General features: G+C 37.4%; 1 protein-coding gene across 1 annotated transcript in view; it reads left to right on the top strand.

Moving 5' to 3' along the window:
* Positions 1-19,105, top strand: part of UGP2 (UDP-glucose pyrophosphorylase 2) — a 69,156-nt gene that overhangs the window by 10,224 nt on the left and 39,827 nt on the right. Inside the window, exons 2-3 of the mRNA XM_045884905.3 lie at positions 5,668-5,795; positions 6,630-6,737. Of these exons, the coding sequence (XP_045740861.1) occupies positions 5,668-5,795; positions 6,630-6,737 (236 nt within the window). The remainder of the gene's footprint in view (positions 1-5,667; positions 5,796-6,629; positions 6,738-19,105) is intronic.

The following is a 19,105-nucleotide window of genomic DNA, read 5'->3' as shown; positions in this document are numbered from 1 at the left end:
TTAAGTGTGCATTATGTCTAAAAAATATATATACCTTAATTAAAAATATTTTATTGCTAAAAAATGCAACCATCATCTGCACTTTCAGCGAGTCATAATCACTGGTTACAGATCACCATAACAAAGATAACAATAATGAAAAAGTTTGAAATATTGTGAGAGTAATAAAATGTGACACAGAGACACAAGTGACCAAATGCCATTGGAAAAAAGGTGCTGATAGACTTGCTCAATGCAGGGTTACCACAGACCTTCAGTTTGTAAAAAAAAAAAAAAAAAAAAGGCGGGGGGGGGGCAATATCTGCAAAGTGCAATAAAACGAGGCATGCCTGCAATAGCTTAACGCTATGTCACAATGCCTATATCGTTTGCTTTACTTCATCTCGTCATGTAGGCATTTTATCTTCTCACAAAGTCACAAGAAGGCTGCGTACAGTACAATATTTTGAGACCACATTCATATAGTGCATTACAATTATCCTATTTTATTGTTAATCTCTTAGTATGCCTAATTTATAAATTAAACTTTATCATAGCTATGTATGTATGTATAGGAAAAAATAATATATATATATAAATAATATATATGGAAAAAAATAATATATATGGGGTTTGGTACTATCCGTGGTTTCAGGCCATCCATTGGGAGTCTTGGAACATATCCCCTGCAGATGAGTGGGGACTTTACCATACTTGGCTCACAAGTCATTTCCTGGTTTAAGGTTAAGTGAGCTCTCTAATACTCTGACTTTGGGTTCCTCTCAGTGTGGGTTTCCACAGGAAGGTTGGGACTGATAGATCTAATGAGTGGTGGTGGGGAGGTGGCCTGGGGAGAGCTCCTAACCTCTGTTGCTCTTGGTATTCTTTCTATAGTCTTTCCATGGCCTGTGCATTGTGAAGCTAGCTGTGGGGCACCTGGGTGACTCAGTCACTAAGCGGCTGCCTTCGGCTCAGGTCATGATCCCGGGGTGCTGGGATCGAGCCCCGCGTCAGGCTCCCTGTCTCTCTGCCTGCTGCTTCCCCTGCTTGTGCTCTGTCTCTCTCTCTGTCAAATAAATAAATAAAATCTTAAAAAAGAAAAAATGTGAAGTTGTTTTGTTTGTGCCAGTATCGGGATGTCAGGGAAGGGTATTATGTATACCTCTTAGTTGATGAAATGGATGAAATGAAATACCTGAATTAAATGAAAACCATCACTTGTTAGACTGAGTGTCTCCTACCTCTTGATTCTATTGCTTTCCTCTTCCTTTTTTTCCTTTCTTCCTTTTTTTTTTGGCTCCAGCTGGATAGGGGAAAGTCCATGATGTTGAAATTTTAGTTCTTGTGAACAAGGAAGAATTAGGAAATTGATGTGGCAGAAAAACTTCTAAAAAAAAAAAAAAAAAAAGTTACTTCCTGTTCTATCCCAAATTGACTAAATTATAATTAAGTCACCAGGACAATTCTAGTAAGCCCATTTGGAAGGGAGTTTCCTGTCTGTTCCATTGGGTATAAGAAGACATTCTGATAGAAATGCTTTTGGAGTGTTATTTTTGGATTTTGTGCCAAGGATTAAAGAGAGTCAGACTAGGAGGAAAAAATGAGCAGGATATTTCCACCTCACTTTGGTGGGATGGCACTCAGATAAATTTGGCTTTGCTTCTGAGCTCCAGCATTTGCTGGTTCTATGACCTTGGGTAACTCATTTAACTATTTCAGCCTTAATTTCCTCTTTAAAATGTTGAGGGTAGATAAAATGCTCCCTGTCATCTCTCAAAATGTTTTGAGTTATGGCCAAGGTAATGAAATGTCTTTTTAAAAAAAATTTTGTAGCTGTTCTTTTATTTTTCATTTTTATTTACTTATTTTTTTGAGAGAGAGCGTGTTCACACAAGCAGGGTTTGGGGGAGGCCAGCAGAGAGAGGGGTAGAGAGAGAATCCTAAGCAGTCTCCATGCCCAGCGCGGAGCTGGACACGGGGCTCTGTCTCACGAGCCTGAGACCATGACCTGAGCCGAAACCAAGAGTTGGTTGCTTCATCGACTAAGCCACCCAGGCACCCCAGTAATGAAATGTTTGATTCCTAATCCACTGTCCAAAGTTGAGGAGGAGCAGTTCTCAGTTGCTAGGAAGTGAGAAGGGATAAAACATTTTGGGAGGTTAGGGATCTTGCATTATTCACGGGGTTCTTTAATTGACCTTCCATTAGAAACACAACTGTCATTGCCAGAAGTGCAACCTGAGAATGTAAGTCCAAGAAAGCTTTTAAGGTCTGTATTTCCTTTCCTACCAGAAATTCCAGACCTTTATTAGAAATTCAGGATGGATAAGGAGGTCACTGCTAAGGGAAATGGTTTCTAGCTCTGTGCCTCCCAGTCTGTGTCAGGTGTTTAAGATAGACACCCTTCTTGATTAAGCATAAGTTGTTATTCTTGCATATGCTTTAATCCTTAATAGCCCTTCTTTATTCTTTAGTCCCTAAAAAACAAAACTTCATAGTAGCACCGCCCAGAGGACAGGGAAGGAAACAGCAGTGGAATAGGGTGGAAGAGGTGAAAGGCACTTCATAATGTTCTTTGTTGTATTAGCTGTTCATACCTGTAGAGTGACTGGAAGGAATACAAGTTGTTCTGTGTTTGCATTTGGTGCTATATCAAAGGAATGGGAAGAATAAAGGTTAGGGATATTTGTTACAACTTGAGTTTGAATCTGTGTCTGGGGTTTTTTTGTTTGTTTTTTTTTTATCTGTATCCTAAGGTTGAACCTCCTGCAGCTGGCAAATATCACATGTAGCATTAAATGTGTCTTTCAGCCAGCCTTTCTTGGCTTGATAGGGAGGATTGTGAGATGGGTTTTGTGTGTTTTTACCTTAAATCATGTAGAATGATAGGCAGTTCTACAGAGGAAGTCTCTAAAGCTTGGGGTTTTTTTTGTTTGTTCGATTTTTGTTTTTGTTTTTTTTACTATTCTCATGTAGACAAATCTCAAACAGCTACTACAGTTATCTTCAAACTTTGCAGTTACATTTCTTGTTATCTCATCTTGGCATTTGCCCAGAATATAAATTAAATGTTCCCATCACTAATTTTTAGGAATGTGACTGAGAATGCTGGCTTTCAAGATCTAACTTCAACAAAGCAGCAAGTCTGTAGATGTCTTTGAGTCCAACAAAAACTTTTTTAAAAAATCATTATAAAGTTCCTGATCCATTTTAATCCATCTGTGACACAGAATCAAAAAATTCATGTGTTCCTTAATTTAGAAGTTTTATATTTAGTAAATTTTTCTTCTAAATTATTTCTTAAATATGGGCATTGGCTTAAAGATTGGGGGAGAGATATCCCAGGTATACATGGCACAGCAGGGTGGGGGGTGGTTCTTAAACTGTGACAAATTTTTTTTTTTTTAAAGATTTTATTTATTTTTTTGACAGAGAGAGACACAGTCAGAGAGGGAACACAAGCAGGGGGAGTGGGAGAGGGAGAAGCAGGCTTCCCGCGGAGCAAGGAGCCCGATGCGGGACTCCATCCCGGGACCCCGGGATCATGACCTGAGCCGAAGGCAGATGCTTAACCGACTGAGTCACTCAGGCGCCCCAACTGTGACAAATTTTAAAATTAAGTCAGCCAAGGGATGAAGCTTTGTAGTTGATGTCACATTAACTCTAGTTTAAAATGTTCTGCAGGAGTGTTTTAATTACCTGTCATAGTTACGCAGAGGTGCTCATCCATTGTTATGAATTTTTACAAATGATAAGTTGCTTACATTTAGGTTGGTTTATGGAACACAAAGGTGTGTTTCTTAGCTCAAAGAAGTTATTTATGGACCTGTTTGGGTCACTTAAAAGTTTTACTGGAGTCATAAACTTATTTTTGTTGTGGTTTATGCCTATAAAAAGAACACAGGTAGAAAATGGCTATTTTAGGATTAGATTATGTGCTCTCACCAAATTTCCTTTTCTTTTTTCCCTCTTAGATTTCAGTATGACAGAAAATGGATTTAAAAAGGTTTTTGAAGAGTGATGTTAAATATCTCATTTGTTAACATTTTTAGGTATTTGGGAGAAGGATAAGCTGTCTACATTAAATTAATTGCTTTAAGAATTACATAATTTACTAATTTCTGTTCTCACAAGTATCTTAAAAATATTATGTTGGCTTTAACTCTGTCTGTATAAATGTTTTCTTCTGCCCAGATAACAAATAAAAGAATTTATGGGGGGGGCGCCTGGGTGGCTCAGTCGGTTAAGCGTGGGACTCTGGATTTCAGCTCAGGTCATGATCTCAGGGTCCTGGGATTGAGCCCCAAGTTGGGCTCCATGCTCAGCACAGAGTCTTCTTGAGATTCTCCCTCTCCCTCCCCCTCTAACCCTTCCCCTGCTCTCGCCTCTAAAATAAATCTTTTAAAAAAATTTATGGTATGTGGGAGGGAGTATTTTTAGTTTTATTGAAATATGATTCTGGGGGCGCCTGGGTGGCTCAGTCGGTTAAACGTCTGTGTTTGGCTCAGGTCATGATCCCAGAGTCTTGGGATCAAGCCCCGCATCGGGCTCCCTGCTCAGTGGGAAGCCTGCTTCTCCCTCTCCCACTCCCCCTGCTTGTGTTCCCTCTCTCACTGTGTCTGTCAAATAAATAAATAAAATTCTTAAAAAAAAATGATTTTGCTAATTGTAGGACTAGTTATCAAACAAAATGTTTGAACATAAGCTTCAAAACTACATTTATAAAATAAGTTTGAGTTAGGTATTGAAGAAAAAGGGTAAGATGAACAATAGTTTGATTATCCCTTATTTTATAAGTAATAGACAAGATAATTACTATCTAGATAAGCATGTAAAACAACCTGTGTTGGCATTTTTCTCCCAAGGTACTTAGGCCTGGAATGTTTTCTTTTTCTATATTTTTCTATTTTTATTTGTTTTCATCAGGCATTTCTGTCACCTTTAGTGAGTCACCTTTAGTGAGATCCATCTATCACAGAGATGCCCAGCTATGCCAAAAGCCCTGATAGTCTTGTCTGACACAGATAAGCCTGAAAAGTCTTGGCTGAAATTGAGGACAAGAAGTGGGGAAGCAGCTGTGTCCTTTTAAGTGAAAATTTTGATGCCAGAGACATAGAGGCACCTGGGAATTGCCAGTATCTCTCAAGGGGTTTTTCTTTAGTAAGGGATGTGAAATTGGCGTGGCTTCCTTTCTAAAATGGAAAGAATTCCTTAATGTTTTCATCTGGCCTGGAGGGGAAGGGGTTTTTTGCTTCTGTGAAGTTGCTCAACCCCTTTGGTTCTCTTATCAGGCAGTAGTTCCATAAGGGCATGTTCTGTAAAATATACCCTTATTAACATTATTCCAATTGTTCCCATTTTTCTCCAGCTTTGATGGCTAAGAGGGAAACATTAGTAGACATGGAACTATGTGCACAAGTGAGGATTAATCCTTTTATTCCCACATGCCCCTTATTCCCAAAAGTGTTTTAGTGTTTCAGATATACTAGTAATGCATACAGGTGTACCAAATTTCAGGCCATATGGTTATATAGTCCTAATTAGTTGACACTACTGAAATCCAAGAGGATGATGAGACCATAGGATTGAGCCCTTTTCATTTGCTGGTGCACTAGAAATAAATCAGTTATAGCTTACCAGCTGTGAACAGCTGTCTGATTTTTCTGTTGGTGGTTTTATGTTTTTAAGATCTTAGCAAAGCCATGTCTCAAGATGGCGCTTCTCAGTTTCAAGAAGTCATTCGACAAGAGCTAGAATTATCTGTGAAGAAGGAACTAGAAAAAATACTTACTACAGCACCATCACGTGAGTTTGAGGTAAGGATTCTACAGTGTCTTGTTGCTTCCATCCATCGACATACTGAATTGCTATTGCCGCTGTTGATCATCTAGCCTGAAATAAGCACAAAATGTAAGAGCAATAAAAAAAATTAGGATTGCTTAACAGTTAAGGATTTTCAGCATTTGCCCATTGTTAAACCATTGTCCTTTTTTAATTCTAGGAAGTTTCTAAAGTCTAAAAGAATCAGAACAAAATTTCATTTGTTCTGTATTCTAATATCATTGGGTAGAAAAATGGATACCAGTATTCAGTTAGAATTGTGAGAAGTTTATCAACCATATAGCCTGCTGCATGCCTTTTTCCAGAGAGCCAGTTCTAATAAAACCATGCTACTTTGTCAGCTATCATAGAGGTTTCCCAGCATAGACAGGTATTTTTACTTTTCTGCTTATAAATCAATACATCAACCTTTTTCAGTTTCAAATTTGTACTTAATGTTTTGAGTTTAGCTGTGTCTTGTGCCTTTTTCTTCAGATAAAGACTAATTTTCATTAAAAGAGGTAGAGAAAGATATTGGTGAATAAATGTAGAGAACCAATTGAAATACCCATGGACCTAATGGCGTTCAGTTTACATGATACTGGTGCAAGATTTGGAGGATTATTTGCTTGTATTCCTTTAAGTATGGTTCCTATTAGCTTTTCTTCCTCTTCACTTTTAAGTTGGGGATACAGAAAAGTCTCTGTACTGCTTCATGTCCTAATAGTACAAGAATTTCATTGAAAGGTGTTTTTAATGTATAATATGTATCTATACTTATTAAATAGTAAGCATTCTGCTAGTTGTAACAAGAACTTCTATTTTCATAGCACACTAAAAAAGACCTTGATGGATTTCGGAAGCTATTTCATAGATTTCTGCAAGAAAAGGGACCTTCTGTGGATTGGGGAAAAATCCAGAGACCTCCAGAAGATTCGGTAAGTTTTAGATAAGATGTAGGAAAATTTAAGGTAATTTAAAACCTGGGTTTAAATTTGGGAGTGAGGTACTGTGGGTGAGAACCATCACTTGAGACATAGACAGGAATTGCTTTGCATTCTCTTCCCTCATAACAAAACTACAGAGATAGCCTACTGCCTTCCCTTCTGTTAGTCCCATCTTTTCAGTCCTGCAGAGGACATATGAAAGTCTAATCACCCTATAACGCTACCTCATAACTTTTTTTTCTTAGAGATTTTATTATTTGAGAGAGAGAGAGAACAAGAGGGGGAGGGGCAGAGGGAGAAGCAGACTCCCCGCTGAGAGGGAGCCCGATGTGGGGCTCAATCCCTGGACCCTGAGATCATGACCCAAGCTGAAGGCAGATGCTTAACTGACTGAGCACTCAGGCACCCCATCACTACCTCATAACTTAACATCCCTGAATATGAGGTGATTCTTTTGCAAAGTACCAATCACACAGTAAGAGCTTCATTTATGTTCTTTTCTTCCTTCTCTCTCCCAAACTATCTGATTTCTCATAACCTTTAGTGTCTTGTACAGATGCTAAGTCACCTACTTAAAGCTCTCCTCGTGCTTTGAAACCATCTTTATAGCCCTCTTTCTCCTGCCTGCTTTTCACGTGTTGTATTTCCTAGCTTCTAGACTTCTGTGTATGTCATTTCCTTGGAATATTTTGGTCTCCTCACCTGTCAAAATCCTGCCCATTCTTTGAGGCTCAGTCCAAATGCCTCCATCTCTGTCATTGACCCCTAGCATAAAGTTGCTCTGAAGAAGGATAGTGCAGTAGTATTAGAGGTACAAATCCTAGTTTGACTACTTACGAGTTTTATGTAAAATGAGAATAATACCAAGTGACTTATGTACTTTACAGGGTTGTTATGAGGCTTTATTAAGTATATGTGGAAACATGTTAAACCATGAAGCCTTTTTCAGATACTGGTGGTTATTTCGACCATAATGTGGCACTTAGCTGGCTTGAGTAGTAGTTGATTGTATGCATGTGTTGTCGTCTTACCAGACCTTGAAGCCAGGGAACCCTGTGTCCTGAGCAAATGTTTATTGAATGGATGATCTAAATGCAGTTATTGTCTAGGGAATAGGTTTTGTTAACATAGTGACCTTTCTTCCCTGTCCTATTTGACGTCTGCTGCTTTGTAGCACTTTTCATTGCAGGTAGAAGAGACTTGGTAGAGTGGAGCAATTGTTTGTAGATAGTTTATCTCTTAAATGTCTCCAATCTTAGGTAATCTAATATTGGTTTTAAAACTGCTGTTTAGAGCAGGGGTTTGGCAGAGTACTACATGAAGGCTACTACACTGACTGTGTTTGTAAAGTTTTATTGGAACATAACTGCACACATTCATTTATATACCATTTATGGTGGCTTAAGCTAATGGAGTCTCTTGTATTTTTTCCTGAAAAAATCTTAAATACAGTTCTTGGTTAGGAGTACTTTTATTTCTAGTATGTGGAAAGTGCTTTTTAGTTCTTAAATTTGTTAAAATTATGAAATACATGCTCATTGTAAAAAAAACAAAAAGCAAAAAAAAAAAAAAGAAACAAGCTTAAAAAAAAATCCCACCTAAGCATTCACCTTGAGGAGTTTCTCATGGTTTATGTTGAAGGTAAAATTCTTCTTGCCTATAATGCTTGCCAGTTACTGTGTGTGTGTGTGTGTGTGTGTGTGTGTGTGTGTAAGTATAAAAGGTCTACTATTTTGGTCTTTGATTCCTTGGCCTTAGTGAATGAATTATGATTGATTTTTTCTGATTTTAAGTGTAGAATTAATAATATTTTCTCCTGAAAAAGAGTAATAAGAGAAAAGGAACTATTTGTAAATTCAGTCAGATTTTTAAAAATGTTTGGGAATAGGCCTAAAATTATAACAAAAATTTAGGCAAATTTATTTCTCTCCTCTTAAGTAACTATAATTTTTTCCTAGGAATTTATTCCTCATTGAAGTAACTTCATTTTTGTAATTAATGATGAACCTGGGTGTAAAGGTATGGTTAATTCTTGCTTGCATACCTGGACTTTTTTGGTTTTTTTCCTACACAAACTTAACTGTTTGATGATAGTGCCTACCTTGAAGGAAGGCACACAGATTTGTTACTTTCAGTATATTTTAATGTTCAAGATTGAGACCATGTGGCTTACATAACCTAACATATTTCCTTCCTGGCCCTTTATGGAAAAATGTTGCTGACCCCATCTTAGTATACTTATTTTCAAAAGTTCTTCAGTAGTTTACTTCTTTGGCCTCCAGAAAACTGATCTTAAGTACCATTTTCAGTTCAGATGATTAATTTTTAGATAAAAATATTTTTTATAAATGCTAGATTGAAGGATATGCTCATAGATAGGCATTGAAATTTTGTTGTCACATTTTACTCACTCTTGCCTACTGTGTTGAATACTTCAGTTTAGCTCTGTCAGTAAGCATATACATGTTTTGTTTTGTTTTTTAATTTTTGGTTTTTTGTTGAAGTGTAGTTGACACATAATGTTACACTAGTTTCAGGTGTATGATATAGTGATTCTTAACAATTTTATACTTTATGCTGTGCTCACTACAAGTGTAGCTACCATCTGTCCCCATATAGTACTTTTATAATTATTGCCTATATTCACTGTAACTTACTGTTTAACTGGAAGCCTGTCTCTCCCATTCCCTTCCCCAGCTTTGCCCACCTCCCCTCCCCTTTCACAACCATGAGTTTGTTCTGCACATACGTGTTTTTTTTTTTTTTTTTTTTTTGAAAAGCCTATTATGTCCACAGGCTCCTGGCTGGCTCAATTGGTAGAGCATCTGACTCTTGATCTCAGGGTCATGAGTTCAAACCCCACATTGGGCATGGAGCCTACTTAAAAAAATAAATAAGGAGTCCATATTTTATTGAATTATGGCTAAGAGAAAAGAACTCAATTTATGGAGTTATGGTATAATGCTCTGCTCCAGTTTTGTGAATATTAACTATATAGATGTTATAAACAAGATGTATCTTGATATTTAGCTATATAAACAAAAGAAAGATTTATTTACTTATTTTTTAGGATTTTATTTATTTGACAGAGAGAGTGAGAAAGAGCATAAGCAGGGGGAGCTGCAGGCAGAGGGAGAGGGAGAAACAGGCTCTCCGCTGAGCAAGGAGCCTGACGCAGGGCTTGATCCCAGGCCCTGGGATCATGACCTGAGCCAAAGGCAGATGCTTAACCGACTGAGCCACCCAGATGCCCCCCAAAAGAAAGTTTTATAAAAATGTATTAAGGTAGGGCGCCTGTTATCACCTGGCTGATCGTGACCTCTGGTGATAATAAGGTACATTCTCCTTTATGTAAAAAATGTTCTCTAAAGAAGGTTTTTTCATTTAGGTAGGAACACAGGGTCCCTGGTTGACTTGTTATTGTTCTTGTTTTAAAGCCCCCAAAAGGGTGAGGATTTATTTGTAAATGGGGAAGAGTTATATAGGGTCCAACTCTTTTTTTTTTTTTAAGCAGAGAATTGGCATGAAGAATATCACATAATGTGATTTTAACCTCAACAGATTTTTGGTTGGGCTCCATAAAATAATTGAGAGCTTTTCTTAGTCTATCAGTACAAAACATTAAAATGTATATGTTTAAATGGTAAGGCATTCTGAGAAAGTTAGTGTATGTGTGCAGAGTAAAAATACACTGGTTTTTTTTTGGAAGTTGAATCATAGTTTATTGTGCAGTTAATGTTTGCACATCTTTTTTGAAAGACTTACTAAGGGCAGTTTGGCTGAGGATTTGACATGATGTGATAATAGGATTGTTTGCTTTGAGCATCCCTTGTTGGGTGAAAAGTTTTTTTTTTTTTAAAGATTTTATTTATTTATTTATTTGACAGAGAGATAGAGAGCACAAGTAGGCAGAGAGGCAGGCAGAGGGAGAGGGAGAAGCCCAACGCGGGACTCGATCCCAGGACCCTGGGATCACGACCTGAGCCGAAGGCAGCCGCCCAACCAACTGAGCCACCCAGGCGCCCCGGCTGAAAAGTTTCTTAACTGCAGTCAGCTAATGGTATAGCCATTAGAGACTTGTTTTCTGTGTGTACAAAGAAAAATAAGATCTTGAATGTAATAGTCCTCTACAAAAAGGAAATAGTGACATTTAAGGAGATGGCCCTGAGGATATGGCTGGATACCAATGAATCTAATCTTTTCCTTGATTATAAAGTTTTAAACTGGTAATATAGAGAACTACTAATCTAAGCAAATATATTTATACTACTTTAGGAAATATTTCTAAAGCTCTAATTCCCTACTTTTGATTCCACGATAAAATCAATAGTATTTAATTTTCCTCAGGACTACCTTCCTTCACATGCCTATATATACAGGGCCTTTATGAAGGGAATGTGACAAAGAAGGCTTATTTTGGGCCTGTTATTTTTATTATCATTTATTTTTTTTTTTTTTTAAATTTATTTGAGACAGAATGAGAGAGAGAGAGAGCACGTGAGAGGGGGGAGGGTCAGAGGGAGAAGCAGGCTCCCTGCTGAGCAGGAAGCCCGATGCGGGACTCGATCCCGGGACTCCAGGATCATGACCTGAGCCGAAGGCAGTCGCTTAACCAACTGAGCCACCCAGGCGCCCTGGGCCTGTTATTTTTAGTTCCATTTTGGTTACTTATTTATTTCACTACAGAAATAGTAATGGTAAATATGTGGCCCTTTTTTTTTTAAGATTTTATTTTTTATTTATTTATTTGACAGAGACACAGTGAGAGAGGGAAAGCAAGCAGGAGGAGTGGGAGAAGGAGAAGCAGGCTTCCTGCTGAGCAGGGAACCTGATGTGGGGCTCGATCCCAGGACCCTGGGATCACGACCCGAGCCGAAGGCAGGTGCTTAACGACTGAGCCACCCAGGCGCCCAAATATGTGGCCATTTTAATGTCAGTTCCATGATTGGCTTTGAGAGACTCCAGGTAATACTGTTGGACCAGGGTCTCTAATGACTGCACTTGTGTCTAGAACAGAGGACAATCTAGTCCCACAATACTGAGTTTCTTGGGAAAATTGTAACATGGATATAGATGGTAGTACCACTCTGTGAACATGCCATTGCCCCCTGCCCAACCCCTACCCACAGAGATTCTTTTTGGACTTTGGCTCATGTTTTTCAAGACCTAATACAGATAATTTTATTTATTAAAATCTCCAAGTTTATCTTTTATGTAGGCATTTTATGTCTTATAATCAGTTGAAAAAAATGTATCTGTGAGGTTCTCCTATCTCACATCTTTAACTGTGGTACAACTGTGAGGGAATTTACATTTATTTACTATGTAATAGCCCAGAACTTACAAGATTGGTTTTGGGAGAATTTTTATATAAAACAAGATGGATGGACCAAGCCTACCTATAATCCTTTCTGTCCTGTAATTCCCTGGGGATATTTTACAGTTCAAACCCACGTTGACCTTTGAACAAGATGGGTTTGAACTGTGTGGGTCCAGTTATGCATGAGTTTTTTACAATACTGTAAATGTATTTTCTCTTCCTTATGATTTTCTTTTCTCTAGCTTTCTTATAAGAATATGGTATATAATATGCATACAAAATATATATTAATCTATTTATATTATTGGTAAGGCTTCCAGTTAACTATTAGTAATTAACTTTTGGGGTAATCAAAAGTTAATACACAGATTTTTTTTTTTTTAAAGATTTTATTTATTTATTTTGAGAGAGAGAGAATGAGAGACAGAGAGTATGAGAGGGAGGAGGGTCAGAGGGAGAAGCAGACTCCCTGCCGAGCAGGGAGCCCGATGCGGGACTCGATCCTGGGACTCCAGGATCATGACCTGAGCCGAAGGCAGTCGCTTAACCAACTGAGCCACCCAGGCGCCCAATACACAGATTTTTGACTGCGGGGGGGTTGGTGCCCCAACCTCTCACATTGTTTACAGGTCAACCGTAACTCTTTTTCCTTATTTTAGATGAGATGTGGACAGCAGACCCTCTGCCTGTCCCACTGTGTAATCAAGATGAGACTGGAATGTTTATACCAGGCATCTCAACCTGGGAGGCCTTTGCAGGGATTGTAAACCCTTTAGATTTCTTGAAATTACAGGTAAAACTGTATAAATAAACATTTTTTTCATCAGATTCTCAAAGAGTTTCATGACCCATAAAGGTTAAGAACTTCTCTCTCTCTTAATGCAGAATTACTCTCTTGAATCTCATTGAAGAAACTCTTATTGGCCTCTGCCAGTCACTAGCTGGGGCTACAAAAATAAGTCGTCTTCTCTCTTCAGCCTTTTGACCTCGAGTTTGTGGAGGAAATGGACCCAGAAATGGCTAACTACAGAGCAGGGCGATAAGCAGTTCATAGGCTGCTGTGGAAGCATCTAACTTCCGTGACGGCTCAGGAAAGACATCCGGGTGTTGTAGTCTCCTGAGTAACCTTGAGGCAAGGCTTCTCTGAGGATTGGAGGAAAATTAAAGAGAAAAAAAGCCTTGAGAATAGTAGGAGTATAGAAATAATAGGCTTATAGCATGTAGCTTATCTTCTGGTTGTGGAGCATATGGTGGGTATGTCTGCTTCCCCAAGTCTAGAGCTAGATGTTCTGTCTCTTTATCTGCCTCTTATATTGTGGCTCCTGTTCATTGGCTGAGGATCTCAGCCAGTGGGTTCCACTGGAGAGATGTCAGAAACTACAATTCTCATTGAAGAGAGACCTTAATGGTGGAAGATTGGAACAGATTTTAAAAACCATGCTTCGGGCGCCTGGGTGGCTCAGTCGTTAAGCGGCTGCCTTCAGCTCAGGTCATGATCCCAGGGTCCTGGGATCGAGTCCCACATCGGGCTCTCTGCTCCACGGGAAGCCTGCTTCTCCCTCTCCCACCCCCCCTGCTTGTGTTCCTGCTCTCGCTATGTCTCTCTCTGTCAAATAAATAAACAAAATCTTAAAAACCATGCTTCACTGTATACCTCAAACCATTTGTTTAGATTTCCAACATTGTAAAACATAAACCCAAAATAGATTAAAATTGGAGGCTTATTCTTGTTTTGGAGGGTTTTTTGGTAATTTTGATAAACCTTAAAAGGTTAATCAGCATTTCAGCTGTTAATGGCTTTTATTTTTGAATGTCAGGTTTATTGAGGTATAAATTACATATAATAAACTTAACACTTTTAGTGTTAAGTGTTATAAGTTTTAGTAAATGCATACAGTCATGTAACTACCATCAAATAAAAAATTAGAGCTTTTCCATCATCCCCAACAATTCCTTTGTGCCACTTTAAAATATACTACTTCTTAAACCCTTGCAGGGTTCTGGTTCCCATTTTACCTCTTCCCTTAAACATACAAGCTGAGCAAATATGTATCTTTCTAAAATACTGCCTTTTCCTTCATTCATACTTCTCCCAAGGAAGAGGTCAGCCAAGTTCCACCCTCACCTGGTCTTTCTCTTAGCCTTTATCCACCCACCCACATCTGTACCTTAATTTTCTATAAAGATTTTTATAGCCTGTAACCTTTCCTCCTTCCCTACTTCATTCTTCCAGGGCTGCTCCAGCAATGTGAATTACATAATTAAACTAACAGTATAATCTACACTGCTTTAATTACTGGCTATTTAGTATTGCAGAGTTTAGAGCTAATATACAGCATAAACAGGATGATGTTAAGAGGCTTCAGTTTTATTTTTTAGGGAATTTGGGATTATAACAGTTATTTTGAAACATTTTTTTGTCCACAGACTAACAAGAGTGTTGGCTTATAAGAAACATGTAAGTTTGATTTTAGTAAAGAGCAGTCCTAGTCATATAAGCAGGTTAGGTTGAATTTTGAACCTCTTATCTCTTTCCTTAGAACTTTTTTCCAATTCCCTGGGTCATCTACCTTTGTCCTCTACCTTTGTCTTTTCTAATCCATGCTGATATGGGAAGTTCTTTGAAAACTGCCACTTTAGCTGATAAGGATATGGGCCAAATGCACCACAAGGTTAACTACTACTTTTATGACTTCAGCTGACTTCTGTAAAAGGGTTATGAATATAGACCTGTTCGTAGTGTTTGAATTTTTCTTTTAATATCTGCATATATTACTTTTTTCTAAGTTTTATTTGAATTCCAGTTAGTTAACATACAGTGTAATATTAGTTTCAGGTATAGAATTTAGTGATTCGTCACTTAAATACAACACCCAGTGCTCATAACAAGTGCCATCCTTAATACCCGTCATCCACTTAACCCATTCCACTGCTCACCTCCCCTCCAGTAACCCTCAGTTTGTTCTTTATAGTTGAGAGTCTGTTTTCTGGTTTGCCTCTCTCTTTCTCTGCACCCCCTCCATGTTCATCTGTTTTGTTTCTTAAATTCCATATATAAGTGAAATCGTATGGTTATTTGTCTTTCTCTCATGGACTTATTTCGCTTAGCATAATACTCCCTAGCTCTATCCACGTTGTTGCAAATGGCAAGATTTCATTCTTTTTGATGGTTGAGTAGTATTACATTGTGTGTGTGTGTGTGTACACACACACACACAATGTAATACTTTGTACACACACACATACATACTACGTCTTCTTTGTCCATTCTTCAGTCAGTGGGCATTTGGGCTCTTTTCATAACTTGGCTATTGTTGATAATGCTACTATAAATATTGGGGTGCATGTACTTTCCTGGTACTTCAAATCAGTATTTTTGTATCCTTTAAGTAAATACCTAGTAGTACAATTGCTGGGTGGTAGGGTAGTTCTATTTTTAACTTTTTGAGGAACCTCCATACTGTTTTCCAGAGTGGCTGCACCAGTTTGCATTCCCAACGACAGTGCAAAAGTGCTCCCCTTTCTCTGCATCCTCACCAACACCTGTTGTTTCCTGTGTTGTTAATTTAGCCATTTTGACTGGTGTGACGTGATATCTCATGTAGTTTTGATTTGTATTTCCCTGATGGTGAGTGATGTTGACCATCTTTCCATGTGTCTGTTAGCCATCTGTATGTCGTCTTTGGAAAAGTGTCTATTCATATCTTCTGCCCATTTTTTAACTGGGCTATTTGTTTTTTGGGTATTGAGTTTTATAAGTTCTTTATATATTTTATATATATATTTATATATTTTATATATATTTTATATATATATTTTTTTATATATTTTGGATACTAACCCTTTATCAGATGTCATTTGCAAATATCATCTCCCATTCTGAAGGTCGCTTTTTAGTTTTGTTTCCTTCTTTTTATCTTGATAAAGTCCCAGTAGTTTATTTTTGCTTTTGTTTCCCTTGCCTCAGGAGACATACCTAGCAAGAAGTTGCTTCAGCTGATGTCAAAGAGATTACTGCCTGTGTTGTTCTGTAGGATTTTGATGGATTCCTGTCTCACGTTTAGGTCTTTCATCCATTTTGAGTTTATTTTTATGTATGGTGTAAGAAAGTACTCCAGTTTCATTCTTCTGCATGTTGTTGTCTAATTTTCCCAACACCATTTGTTGAAGAGACTTTTTTCCATTGGATATTCTTTCCTGCTTTGTCGAAGATGAGTTGACCATAGAGTTGAGGGTCCATTTCTGGGTTCTCTCTTCTGTTCCATTGATCTATGTGTCTGTTTTTGTGCCAGTACCATGCTGTCTTGATGACTGCAACTTTGTAATATAACTTGAAGTCTGGAATTGTGATGCCTCCAACTTTGCTTTTGTTTTTCAAATTTGCTTTTGTCTATTCGGGGTCTTTTGTGGTTCCATACAAATTTTAGGATTATTTTTCTAGCTCTGTGAAAAATACTATTAATATTTTAATAGGGATTACATTAAATGTGTAGATTGCTTTGGGTAGTATGGACGTTTTAACAATATTCTTCAGTTCATGAACATGGAATGTCTTTCCATTTCTTTGTGTCATCTTCAGTTTCTTTCATCAGTGTTTTACAATTTTTGGAGTACAGGACTTTCACCTTTGGTTAAGATTATTCCTAGGTATCTTAAGATTTTTGGTGCAATTGTAAATGGGATCGATTCCTTGATTTCTCTTTCTGCTGCATCGTTACTGATATATAGAAATGCAACAGATTTCTGTACATTGATTTTTGTAACCTGAGACTTTACTGAATTTGTGTATCAGTTCTAGCAATTTTTTGGTGGAGTTTTTTGGGTTTTCTATATATAATATCATGTCATCTGCAAATACTGAAGGTTTGACTTCTTCCTTGCTGATTTGGATGCCTTTTATTTCTTTTTGTTGTCTGATTGCTGGGGCTAGAACTTCCAGTACTATGTTGAACAACAGTGGTGAGAGTGGACATCCTTGTCTTGTTCCAGATCCTAGAGGAGACGCTCTCAAATTCCCCATTTAGGATGACATCAGCTGTGGGTTTTTCATTTATGGCCTTTATCATGTTGATATATGATCCCTCTATCCCCACTTCTTTGAGGGATTTTATCATGAACGATGGTGTACTTTGTTAAATGCTTTTTCTGCATCTATTGAGAGGATCATATGGTTCTTATCATTTCTTTTATTAATGTGGTGTATTATGTTGATTGATTTGCAAATATTGAACCACGCTTGCAGCCCAGGAATAAATCCCACTTGATGGTGGTGAATGTTTCTTTTAATGTACTGTTGGATTCGATTTGCTAGTATCTTGTTGAGAATTTTTGCATCCATGTTCATCAGGGATATTGGTCTGTAGTTCTCTTTTTTTAATGGAGTCTTTGGTTTTGGAATTAGGGTAATGCTGGCTTCATAGAATGAGTTGGAAGTTTTTAATTTCTTTTTTTGGAATAGTTTGAGAAGAATAGGTATTAACTCTTTAAATGTTTGGCAGAATTCCCTGCTGAAGCCCTCTGGCCCTGAGCTTTTGTTTGTTGGAAGATTTTTGATTACTGATTTAATTTCTTTCCTGATTATCAGTCTGTTCAAGTTTTCTATTTTTTCCTGTTATAGTTTTGGTAGTTTATATGTTTCTAGGAATTTAACCATTTTTTCTAGATTGTCCGATTTGTTGGCATATAATTTTTCATAATATTCTCTTATAATTGTATTTCTTGTTGGTTGTTATTTCTCCTCTCTCATTTGTAATTTTCTTTATTTGGGTCCTTTCTCTTTTCTTTTTGATAAGTCTGGCTAGGGATTTATCAATTTTATTCATTTTTTTCAAATAACCAGCTCTTAGTTTCATTGATCTATTCTTTTGTTGTTTGTTTTGTTTTGTTTTTTAGTTTCTGTATTTATTTCTCCTCTTATCTTCCTTATTTCCTCCTGCTGGCTTTAGACTTCATTTATTATTCTTTTTCTAGCTCCTTTTGGTGTAAGAGTTAGGTTGTTTATTTGAGATACTTCTTGCTTCTTGAGGTAGGCCTGTATTGCTACATACTTCATTCTTAGGACTACTTTTGCTGCATCCCAGAGATTTTGGACCACTGTGTTTTCATTTTCATTTGTTTACATGTATTTTTTTTTTTAATTTCTTCTTTAATTTCCTGGTTGACCCCTTCATTCTTTAGTAGCATGTTCTTTAACCTCCATGTATTTGTGGTCTTTCCAAATTTTTTCTTGTGGTTGACTTCTAAGTTCACAGCATTGTGGCAGAAAAGATGCATGGTATGATCTTAATCTTTTTGTACTGGTTGAGGCCTGATTTGTGACCTAGTATGTGATCTGTTTAGGACAGTTTCCCATGTGCACTTGAAAAGAATGTGTATTAAATTTTAGGATGAAATGTTCTGAATATATCTAAGTTTATCTGGCCCAATGTATCATTCAAGGCCATTGTTTCCTTGTTGATTGTCTGCTTAGATGATCTGTCCATTGACGTAAGTCGAGTTTTAAAGTCCCCTGCCACTACTGTATTGTTATCAATGAGCTTCTTTGTATTTGTTATTGTTTTATATATTTGGGTGCCCCCAATTTGGGGGCATAAATATTTACAATTGTTGGATCTTCTTGCTGGATAGTCCTCTTTATTACGATATAGTGTCCTTCTTCATCTCTTATTACAGCCTTTGGTTTAAAATCTAGTTTGTCTGATAGACCTATTGCCACTCTGGCTTTCTTTTGATGTCCATTTGCGTGGTAAGTGTTTCTTTATCACTTCACTTTCAATCTGCAGGTGTCTTTAGGTCTAAAATGAGTCTCTTGTAGGCAGCATATAGATGGGTCTTGTTTTTTATCCATTCTGACACCCTGTGTCTTTTAATTGGAGCGTTTATTCCATTTACATTCAGAGTTAGTATTGATATGTATTTGTTGCCATTTTATTACTTGTTTTGTCGTTTCTGGAGATTTTTTTTTTTTTCCTGTTCCTTTCTAGTCTTAGTCACTTTTGGTCTTTCCTTCCCACTCAAAGAGTCCCTTTAATATTTCTTG

This window comes from Mirounga angustirostris, unplaced genomic scaffold (genome assembly GCF_029215605.1).
Source record: "Mirounga angustirostris isolate CCGP_5_RB_7025 unplaced genomic scaffold, mMirAng1.0.hap1 SCAF_10, whole genome shotgun sequence".
Classification (NCBI taxonomy): Eukaryota; Metazoa; Chordata; class Mammalia; order Carnivora; family Phocidae; genus Mirounga; species Mirounga angustirostris.
The sequence above is the reverse complement of the archived record's forward strand: the minus strand, read 5'-3'. Positions and strand labels throughout refer to the sequence as shown.